General features: G+C 40.6%; 1 protein-coding gene across 2 annotated transcripts; it reads right to left on the reverse strand.

Moving 5' to 3' along the window:
- Positions 1-257: 257 nt before the first annotated feature.
- Positions 258-4,819, reverse strand: si:dkey-90l8.3 (LIM domain transcription factor LMO4). 2 transcript variants are annotated; one of them, XR_005075273.1, is made up of 6 exons: positions 4,401-4,819; positions 3,374-3,604; positions 3,155-3,251; positions 2,622-2,780; positions 1,225-1,375; positions 258-1,125 (listed from the first exon to the last, which is right to left on the reverse strand). XR_005075273.1 is itself a non-coding variant. In XM_037099534.1 (5 exons), exons 2-5 carry the CDS (start codon positions 3,586-3,588, stop codon positions 1,367-1,369), a joined length of 480 nt encoding a protein of 159 aa, XP_036955429.1. In that variant the 5' UTR covers positions 3,589-3,604; positions 4,401-4,819; the 3' UTR covers positions 258-1,366. The 2 variants fall into 2 exon arrangements, 1 of the variants encoding a protein (XP_036955429.1); XM_037099534.1 differs by having other exon boundaries at positions 258-1,375.
- Between the last annotated feature and the right edge of the window lie 6,900 nt (positions 4,820-11,719).

The raw sequence follows: 11,719 nt of genomic DNA on the forward strand, positions 1-11,719 counted from the left end.
TGATGGCTGCCATGCTCCCAGGCAAGGTGTGAAAGTAGAGCAGATCCTATCTGCTGCCTGCTGCACGCTGCATACTCCATCACTGCTATCACACAGATTAACTCCCAACGCCTGACGGTATGCTGAGACTTTAAGTTTTAACATAGCTTTTTAAAAGGCAAACTTAGTTAGAGCGAATTAGATTCAGCTCAGGAAAATCATTTTTAGAAGCCATGCAGAGAGTGGCAGAGAACAAAGAGCTGTGATGGGAAACAAACCAGGCTGTGTGGGAGCTTTAATTGGGACATGGTAAACAGTAAATACATCAGATTGTTTCAAATGCCCTGGATGTAGAGGGGGGCACTCCCCTTTAATTAGCCTGCTTTCAGATTAGGCTTTATTAGAGGCAGGCAGGCAGGCAGGCAGCCACTGAGCCAGTCAGCCACGGGATATGCCCCAAGTTCAGCCTCCCAGGAGCTCCAGCAGCACAGATACAGGGCTCATGTTTAATTGCTTCTGTAAATGGTCAGAGCTCAAGCCCCCTAATTCCATTCCTCTGGGTAATCAGGCATGTTTTCACCATACAGGGCTAAAGAGTGAGACAGACAGTCACATCCACCATGGTAGGTGCCACACTGCTGCTCTAATGCCACCAAGGGGCAGCAAAATGACCTCAGCTCACTTTGGGACTATGGAACAGTTGTAGTACAGGAAAATCATTTTAATAGGATTTTTGCTTTTAAATCTTAAGATTTGTCCACACATTGAATCTGACAAAGAAATAAAACTCTACAGAAGAAAAAAAAAACAAAACAAACACAAAAAATTATTTCAGTTCTTTGTGCAGGGTGTCTGAAAATCAGTTTTCATAGGTGACGGCAACATTAGATTTTTGTTTTTCCTTGAGTGTTCAGATTAACATATACAAGAGAGAGATCAAGAGTTCATTAAAAGCACTGACACTCAGGGGAAATAATGCCACACGGCATAAGCAAAGCTCTGACAGTCATTTTACAGCAGTCCATGAAAAATTCATTCAAGCATCTTTTGTTCCCTCTTCCAGTTGGCGAGGCTTTCATCGTCATCGCTTTCCTCAGGCTTTCTTTTAGTCCCAATGGAGCCTTTTGCAAGTGCAGTCCATCCATACTGTAAGTGTTCACATGACGCACAGACCTCTTTAACATCGAACACAACATTAATGTGACCTTGTATACAGTACACAGAGTCTCTGATATGGTGACATACTGCATATCTTGGTGAGAAACTGCATTCTCTCTGGGGAAGAGAGGCAGGGCGGTGATGAGAATCCACAACAATGGCGACAGTAGCGGTAGAAGAGGTGAAGCTCGGGAGGAAAGATGAGGGCAGCGCGCAGAACTCCTGCCACTCAGCACACCTGCAGACGAGACCAGAGGGAGGGAGAGGGGTTAGGGTCGCTGCCATGCAGACACTTCAGCTCCATCTTCATAGTGGTTGTGTGAAGATGAAGCCCAGTTGTTGATATTTTTCCATGTTTCTGTTTCTTTTTTCTAAGTTCTATGTAGCTCATAGACATAAGCACATAAATAAAATGAAATCTATTATGTACTATATTAAGTATATATATATATATATATGTGTGTAAAACAACAAATTAAGTAAAACTCTGAACTATCAAAAGTGACCAGGCTCATTATGCAGCTGTATAGTATTTGTCAGTGTTACGGTATTATTCATAATGTTGGAATAATATACCGATGCATGAACGAGTGAGCAGTAAACATTGCAGTTAATGTTGCAACCAGTGAAGGTAAAACAAATGCTGAACATTGTTGTATCATATGGAGTAGTTTAGTCTGAAACTATTTATCTTAGAAGCAGTTATAAGATTTTGAATTTTGATTGAAAATGTTATAGAAAGTCATTTCATACCCAGCTTTCAAAACAACAATCTTTCCCTCTGACAGGTTGTGGAGTAGAAGTATAAAGTAGCATTAAATGGAGCGACTCAAGAAAAGTATGAATACCTCAAAACTCTACTTATGCATTTGAAATGGAAGTAAATGTACATTTTTATGTACATTATGAATGTTTTCATTCCTGCGCTGACACATTGTGAACATCGTTGATTGCTTCTGAACATAGCACCATTTATATTCAACACATTATCACCTACTTTGCTGAATAGTTTTCTCCTTGTAAACATCTCGTCCATGTCCACTTTCCCCATCAACACAAGCTATTCTTCACCACAGCACCCCCTTCCCTCACTTAAATAAATGCAAAGTTTTAGACACTTTTATTTTGCACACTGCAACATCTCTCTCTACTGTGACCTTGCACAATCCGTGTCAGATATTTTACACTCTTGAATCTGTACAGCCTTACATCTATTTAAAATGACAAACATGTACATATTGTTGTACTGTTTTTTTCTGCTTATATTTTTGACCATTCGTGTGTTATAGTCTCTTCTATATATTCCTAATGTAGGTTTTCATCTCTATTTCTATTTTTACTATTTTGATCAATTTTTTGAATTATTGTTTTGTTGTTTTTGCACTTACAGATCACGACAAATTCCGGAAGTGAAAACTAACATGACAATAAAAACGATTCTGATTCAAAGCATATTCATATAAGGAAAGTCAGTCTTTATTCACCTTCTGGTCTGTCAGCACAGAGTTGCTCTGCAGTTGGGGCAGGTGGCTGTTGAGCAAGGCAGCGCCGGGTCTGTCGTGCTCACAGAAAATCGTACCATTGATGTAATGGAAGCGATCGCCGGGCATCAGTCTGTTTCTACAGGTGGCACAGCTGAAACACTGCAGAGCAGCAGGAAAAAAAACACAAAGGGTCAGAAATGGAAATCGATCAGATGTAGAACACTAAAGCACATTTGTATACCTATGGCTTGATTAAAAAATATTAAAACATAATTTCTTTAGCAATGTCACATAATGTGAGAAACTGGATGGCTGGATAATATGAATGGACATATAAAACACTGCTGTCACTGTATCTTTAAACCTCTTTCATTGTGCTTCAAACAAAGTTGAGGAGTACATTAGGGAAAAGAGATGCAGTGTGCAGGGGACACATCTTTCCGTCTCACTGTCTCTCCCCACCAAATCCCAGATGTTTCTGTCAAACAAGCAGCGGGAGACAAAGCTCGCTGATGTGAGGGCTGGGGATTTACCTTGAGGTGGTAAACATTTCCCTGTGCCCTCATCACCATTTCGTTGGCTGGGATCGACTGGCCGCAGGCGCTGCACGCCCCGCTGTGCCCAAACAGTCTGCGAACACAAAAACACAGATTGCTCAGTCTGTACAGCCTCCAAATCTAAAACCAGCAGCTTCATCTCCTCCCCTCCCGCCCTCTCTCCCACTTCCTGTGCCACCTCTTCCTTCCTCTCACCTGATGTAGTCACTCCGACACAGAATCATGCCCCCTTTGCTGTAGCAGGTGGTGCCAATGTCCCCCAGCTGGGCTTGGCAGCAAGAGCACTTGAGGCAGCGAGTGTGCCAGTAGCGCTCCATGGAGAAGAGGAGGAAGCGATCGGCGATCTTTCCCCCACATCCTGCACACGACCTGGGGGCCGGCGGTACGCCTGGTGCCTGGCTGTTCACCATGCTGCCCTCAGAGGCTCTTGGACCAACAGAACAGAGGTTTGATAACTGAGACAGGTGTTTAACACCTTTATAACACAAAAGAAAATACTCATACTCCCATTACTTGTAGATATTTCTGAAATCATAGTCTTCAAAAGGGAACTTTCAGGTAAAATATGTTTGCATCAATTTCCACTGGTGGATATTTACTTTAACAACATCAATTACAATAATCACAAGTAAAAGCCCTCCTAATGATTTATACATCAGCCATTTCCTCCTGCTCAGACAAACCTGCACAGAGCTTCAGCATGACTGCAACTGATTGATACCATGGTCCCTTTAAGAGCTCTAACAGGTTGACCTAAACACTGTCAGACTGACCAGTACGAGACGGAATAATGGGAATATTTCCACTGATACACTGTACACAGTAAGATGCATTATAAACATATAAACTGTTCAGATGTTGTTCTGTATAGCTCTGAAACTTTAAAGTATCGAAAGTAGTCTCACAACCGATTGTGGAAGGGGGGGTTAATGTGCATTTCATTATGACTGTGTGCGTGTGTGTGTGTGTGTGTGTGTGTGTGTATGTGGGGGTTGGGGGGGGTCACCAAATGGGACTTTTGGATGAGTGCCAGTATTGAGACTAAATCTAACACGTACAGCATTATCAAACTATCGTATTCCGCATTTGATATGCTAACTTTTCGCGGTGCACACGTCGCTGTGTCTGGACAACATGCAGTCAGACCAGCAGCTCACAGGGAGGTTTTATTCACACACGCGCGCGCGGAAGGAAGGAAGAGGAAAAAGAAGAGACGTGTTACCTTTCCGAGCCGAGCTCCGCTGTTTCTTCCTGCGTTGAAGTTTGAGGAGGTTGAAAATGTTCACAAGAAGCTCGTCACGCTTAGAGTTGTCGCATCGCACTCAGACTTGACACGTTCTTGTCTCCATCGTTATCCAGAAAAAAAAAAGAAGGCTATAAGCGACACGACATGAAAGCCCGGGACGGCTCGCTGACGGTGATAGTTGAGCAAACTCTCCCCGACATCCAGCTCGGCAGGAGAAGAACTACATGTAGCCGTGAGGAGGAGACATGACGCAGCCTCTCTTCCGCTCTTCTGTCACAGCTGTCTGTCCATCACCATGCCTTCATCTGCTCCTAACGCTTTTGACAGCGACACTATTCATCAAATTGCGCAAGGGGCTATTTAATTTACCGAGAGGGGACGCAGCAGACATGAAGCGCGCAGCAGCCAATAGGAGCGCAGGGGGCGTGTCGGTAGTCAAAATGATTTATGAGCTTATAGTGACTTATTAATATGCACATTCACATGCCTGAAGCTCCCTGTAGGATGTCACCACGAAAGCGTGTGTGCGCGACTGACATGGGAAACAGCCAGGAAATATGGCACACAATGTGCACGCTTAAATGTAGTGCGTACATGTTATAGTTACAGAGGACTGATGATTAAGTGAACAAGGAGGAAATGTGTCCAAAGAAAATGTCATAAATGTCCGACATTGCTTTATTGATCAGAAATCAACGTTTTATTAGAATGTTATTAAACGAGAGAGACAATTTGTTGAAACTGAAACAATGATGTTCATCAGATGTGGACACAGACTTGGCCAATAAAGCTGATTCCGGTTCCTACTCTAAACGTTCATTCCATTTTATAATGATTGTATTTGAAATTTAAAAAATGGATAATTTTAAGGTACAAACAACAAAATATGTAATCCTTCACCATATGTGGTAATACTATAATAACTATCATTATTAAATGGTATGTGTATGGTTTAGTTAAAGGTTATTTGACTGTGTATGCTTTAAAACCATTTATTAAGCAGTGATAAAGGTTTGTAAATATCAACTGCAACTTGACATCAGCCATCCATGTAAAGTTTATATATATATATATATATATATATATATATATATATATATATATATATATATATATATATATATATATATATATATATATATATATTATAATATATTATTATAATTATATATATATATAAAGTTTATATATATATATATAAGATATATATATATATGTATATATATATATATATATATATATATATATATATATATATATATATATATATATATATATACATATATACACAGTATTTTTTAACCATTTGCAAAGTAATATAAGCATCAGTTTCAACTTTACAGTAAACAATTAATTAAATAAAAAAGTGAAATAATGTATAATTTCCCTTTAATTATAATAATAATATAATGTGTTAACTCATATTTGTAGATTCTCTTTAAATGTATCGCTTTTATAACAAGGCAAACTTCACACCAGCTTGTCACACATTCTTAGTCTTTAGGGTTCAGAATCAGAAATCCTTTAGACGAGGAAATTTGTTTGAAATGGCAATGAAATTTTAATGAAATGGCATCTGTTTGCATGTGAATGTTTGTCAATATATAATCCTTCTTTTTTTTTTATTTATTCTACTTTTGATACTGTCATCAGAATCTTACATATTAAATGGCCGAATAAAGAAAAAAAAAGCCAATGGTCATACTTGCACACATAGATAAAAGAATAAGATGTAACATCCTGAGGCCTGATCTTGATTGTTGTTCTCTTCCCTCCACAACCTCACAGGAAGTTGATGGGATAGGGATTCACATTTGCTCATGTACATTTCAGCAGGGCAGATAAGATTTCGGTATCTCTAGTCGGTTCATCAGAACAATACAGTACATCAATGTGCCACCCTGCTGTACTTCCAGTTGAGTTCCTGTAGAGGACAGCATCTTATAGGTTGTAAGGAGCAGGTTTATTTTTCTGATATGTAGGCCTTTCTTATGTGTTATTCTGCTGTTAATTCTATAAGAGGCGTTTGATTATTTAATCAATGTGTCCATACATCCTTGTTGCACTCGTAGCTGGGATTTCGGCTTAATTACTTTTTACTGGTCATTCTTGTTTGATTATGTGAGTTTTGTACTCTTTTCTAGTTAATTCTGGGTCTATATAGAGGAAAGCTCTATAAATTGACTTGAATGAACCCTTGAATGAACACATCGCGGTCAACAGGTTAAGCTGTTCTGGAATGGAGACAGGAAACATATACATATGCTAAACTGTCCTGTACAAGTTAAATGTAGTGTTGTATTTCCTCAATGTGACCACTGGAGGGTAGTGAACATTCATGATTCTAAATACACTATTATCAACCATCAACTCCTGCAGCACAGTGTACAACCACAAGGTAGTACACTAATTTGAGCGGATCTACCAGAGATTTGAGATTTGCTGAGGGAATTTAGAACAGATGCACTGTGTTATCCAATATACATTGCTATTGCATTACTGTGACATGAACTATTTACCTACTTAAGTGGCAATCGTCATATGAAATTATTGTTGCACTCCACCCTACCTGAACCACAACAATACTTATGAGAATAGCGATTATGGGTCGTCGAGCTGCCCTGCCACTGTTCCACCAACCAGTCTCTCTGCCCTAACAAACCCAGAGACACTGCAGCTGAATCAACCAGCCAAGTGTTGATGTGTTTACTGGGGAGGTAACTAAGCTCATAATCAATAAACCATTGATCATACACTTAAAGGAAGTAATAATGTGTCAGTTACACTGAAAGAGATTTTCATAGCCTTGATAACCTGAGTCCGCTGGACAACAAGAGGGAAAGAGCGAGGGAGATCAAGAGGACCTGCAGCAGAGTGCCAGGTCTTGGCTGTCCTCCTGTGTCCACATCCCCTTCAAGTGCCCTGGTATCCCTGCTGTTTAACCAGACAGCGATTGACGCCTCAGTGGGGTACAATGAATTCACTGTTTAATCACACCACAAAAGAGAATTTGCTGTCTAGAACTGCAACACTGGTTAGGCTATAATGTTTGATAAATACAAATTATGCATACATTATGTGTGTTTGAATTATCAAAGGGTAACATGCTAAGATGCTACTTAACATCAGCATGTCCGCAATTTCATTGAGCTGCTCGCACAGATAGACTCTTGTTTTAAAGCTGGAGCTCAGTTCTGTCTAGTATAACATTAGTAAGAACCCAGTTTTACCAAGTTTAGCTCGGTTTTGTATCTAATATTAATCCATTAGCAATAGTTCTGTAAAGTTTTTGCATGTTTTGGAAATGTATAATGCAGGTAGAAAGCTTAAGTTTGAAGCTCTGTATCCCGATGGGCGTCACCATGTTGAATATTTACTGTAGGGGAACTTTGGGTGATTTTTAAGGTAGTTTCATAAGTGTAAGTAACAGACTTAAGCATCTGGCAATGTAAGAAAAGGTGTTATAAAGAGTGTTAAGAGTATTAGCCAGCCAGTAAAGTAAAGTAAATGCCGAAGAAGGATGCTATTTTCAAACTAGTTTCACTTTTGAGTCAGTTGCTACCATGTGTGGGATCATGCCACATGTCAAGCACTGCAGTTATAGTGTAAGAGAGCATTGTGTATATTAAACATGTGTAGAATCAGTGTTACTGTAATGTATGTGTTAAATATGAATGAATGTCATATTAGAGTGTAGTGAATTTAATATCCCTGCTGTTTAACCAGACAGAATCTTAGCAATATTTTGAGTGAATCCTATTTTGTTTAAGTGGAATATTAGTATTAATAAGATCATTTTGAGTGTATGTATAGTTATATTTCTTAAGGCAGATTTTTTTTAATATTGTTTATTAACTCTTAGATTTCATCATTTGTTACGTTTCTTAGTATTTTGGAATAAATTTGAAATAAACTTCAGTTAAAAAGCTTTGAGTAGCTGATGTGACAGCATTTTAATAAGATGTATAAGAAATAAACAAGCACTTGCCTGAGCAAGACACCAGCTTTGGTTCTCTCTCTCTTATCTCTTGTATATTCTTTGGTCCAGGTTTCCCCCAAGTCTGGTGAAGGTACAATCCAAGGTTATGATAAACAGGTGTTTTCTGACAATGCTCTTATAAGTATAGTTACTTCTAATCTGAACTTTTAAGAATGCGTTTGATGAAAAAGTTGCAAATGTTGATGGCAAAGAGGCAGAGTGGAAAATAAGGAGAAACCCTACTACATCGTACTCTAAATTGGCATAGCAGCACAGCCAATCAGAGCAATCCCTATCACAGACATGCTCTGCTGCTGATTCTATATGTTCAATCAAACACAAATCCAAGGCCAAGTGCTGTCTAGTGGCAGATCCCTGGAGCAAACAGTGTAGCATCAGCATCATCAGCAACAGTACCAATATTAGCAGCAGTGATACCAGACACAGAGGTAGTATTAGTTTTAGTAGCGGTTGTCTTTTGAATCAGTTTTGACATCACTGTGTCTTGACGGTGAACCCACAGTCTAAACAGGATCCTTTGTGGAAATGTTGGCTGAAGTTCCATAAGAGGTGTTAGCTGTGGCATTCTGTCAGAAGAGACGACGACTCATGTCCTGCACATTAGTTCTAAGTACAAACAGCCAATAACAACACATGTGTTATCACCCCATGTCTAGTTGAGTAGGAACCACGTGGACACATCCTTTGTCAGCCTACATGGCCATGAAAGGGTGGAGGAATTTCCTTCCCTGTGGTCGGTGTGGCAGCCTGGGCCAACTTCCACCAGTCTCTGAGGCCCTGTTGATTTCCGACATACTTCCTGTTCCTCTGTCAAGGCTATGCTGAAAATCACAGCTCTCCGTGAGGCTTGACAACACCTGTAACTTCCAGTCTGAGTTCTCAGCCAATACAAACCTCTGAGGAGCATCACTGTATGACAGGCTGCCAAGATAATCACTTTTATGAAGCCCTCTCACTATGATGTGGAGAAATCGCTCCATCTGAGGTTCTATTTTCTCTCTCATGATGGTAAGCACCTCAGTGTTATCTAAATTTTGTGGTGTTAGTTTAGAAAATGAGTAAACCTCTCAGGGGTACGCCTCTCGAATATTAGTTGCAAACTTTCAAAGGGGAAATTTTTCTCTGCAACTTCAACCTCTATACTTAGAGTTTGAGCTCAACCAACCATTGAGCTTTAGTGAAGGTAGAGAGCCTTGGGTTATATTTAAACAGGATAAATATATAAACAAATGTTTTTTTCTAACATCCACAAGCTTCTGATTCTCATTGTGCTATGAAATGTCAGGATAGCTTCTTAACAAATGAGCAGTTAAACGTTGTCATGGGACACCAGCTTTCATGTACAAAAGCTCCACTGGAAAAGTAATTTCCCTGAATTTACTGAAACCAAACAGCCTGAGCAGACAAACATCACCATCAAGGGTAATGTTGAGCACTCCGAGTCAAATGGGAATCAATGGCACCATCAGTGACGATATGGAATAATAAGGAAGTGTCCACAGTGAGATGGCATGCCATGTGTGTACATCATTACATCAGATAGGAAGTGGAGGCTGAGGCCGAGGCCTTGGACGTGGACGTGGGTCGGCGACAGTCAAGGAGCAGCTGTTCATATGTCAAACAGAATATTTTCAGTCTCAGAGGAATGCACATGAGCAGGTCAGCATCCCTCCCTTCCTCTTCACCCTCTACACCACAGACTTCAACTACTGCACAGAAACCTGTCATCTCCAGAAGTTCTCGGATGACTCAGCAATACTTGGATGTATCAGTGAGGGTGTTGAGGGTGAGTACAGGACTACTGTGGACAACTTCTTCACATGGTGTGAGCGGAACCATCTACAGCTCAATGTGACAGAGACCAATGAACTAGCTGTGGACCTGAGGAGGACCAAGATGCCGTTGACTCCATTTCTAATCAGTGGGACAGTGTGGACATTGTGGAGGTTTATAAATATCTGGGAGTCCACATTGATAATAAAGTGGACTGGATACCCCTGATAACCCTAAGGCACTCTACAGGAAGAGTCCTCTCTATTTTCTGAGATGACTGAGATCATTCATCATCTGATGGACTGTGCTCAGGAGGTTTTCTGAGAGTGTGGTGGCCAGTGCTATGCTTTCTAAAAAGGGAGGTGTAATATTTCTTCTTTTCCAAAAAGCCGCCACTTGGCCGCCTGACGTGAAGCATGAAGTTCGGCATGAGCAGCGAATAAGAGCTTTACATTGCACCCCATTGGAGTTTAGAACTGGGCTCTTAGCTGGGGGCTTTTAATTTGAAATTAGCCGCTACAACAACAAGCGGACAACAAAGACAGCTACAGAGACCGAGGAGACACTAGCATCTCCCGGATCTCAGCGGCTGTCCAGTTGTTCATCTTGACAACCACGGATGAAGTGGTGGACTGACTGCTGTGATCATCTGTTTCCTGGTTTTAAAACTCCCTGGCTGTGGGTCGCACAGCAGTGCACGTCATCGACATCTCCACCCATCTCACGCAATTGCCGCCACATCGACGGCTCGGGTTTACATGGCAGTGGAGATGGAAATAAGTGTACCCTCTGAGGCGGCAAATTGGCGGACCAAACCAAAACAGACCCCCAATTTACCGTCTTCTGTCTAAATCCGCGGACCTAGCCACAAATAGGACTGCCAATTTGGCAGCTTGCTGCCCAGTATAAAAACAGCTATAGTGAACTTGCTCATGTACATAACATCACTGAAGTTACATGTGACTTGACTTATTTAGGTACAACGATGTGTTGCGTTGGGTTACAAAATCACAATTTCTAACAGACAGTTATCTTTATTGCTATACAGCATAATCATGCATGTTTGAATGCTTGGGTTTATGAAAATGGCTTGGATATACCTTATTATATTACCAGAACACCATCACATGAACCATTAATATTCACTGTCCGCTGATGAAGAATGCAGATGGTTTTGTTCATTAGGAGGTGGGTAATTCTCCCCCCTTTTTTATGCAACCTTATTTTTAGCACCACCATGAGGCCAAAACAGATACACATTGAAGTATTAAACTCTTTTGTCTTTAAACACATTCACCGTGCCTGAGGAATGAACCACCTGACACCTCATCAGAACTTTTCTTCTAACACCACGCTAAGCTCCGAATGTCTGTCTGTGTACCCACCAAGCAATTAAGGTAATGGCTCAAGTGTGATCCTGCCACTAAATATCTCTGGTGCAGTTGGAAGTGTTGGCTGGAGAGTTGGTAGAGATGAAGCCCACGACGGTTGTAAAGACTGGGGCGGTCTGAAGGTCAAAGTG

The sequence above is a fragment of the Acanthopagrus latus genome, chromosome 5 (assembly GCF_904848185.1).
Source record: "Acanthopagrus latus isolate v.2019 chromosome 5, fAcaLat1.1, whole genome shotgun sequence".
In the NCBI taxonomy this organism is placed as follows: Eukaryota; Metazoa; Chordata; class Actinopteri; order Spariformes; family Sparidae; genus Acanthopagrus; species Acanthopagrus latus.

What these genes read in the sequence shown, in the direction of transcription:
- si:dkey-90l8.3 (XM_037099534.1), bottom strand. Translation starts at nt 3,588, where the DNA reads ATGGTGAACAGCCAGGCACCAGGCGTACCGCCGGCCCCCAGGTCGTGT. An exon ending in TGTCGGAGTGACTACATCAG is followed by an intron (nt 3,252 to 3,373) that starts GTGAGAGGAAGG and finishes TTGTGTTCGCAG; the next exon opens with ACTGTTTGGGCACAGCGGGG. An exon ending in GAAATGTTTACCACCTCAAG is followed by an intron (nt 2,781 to 3,154) that starts GTAAATCCCCAG and finishes GCTGCTCTGCAG; the next exon opens with TGTTTCAGCTGTGCCACCTG.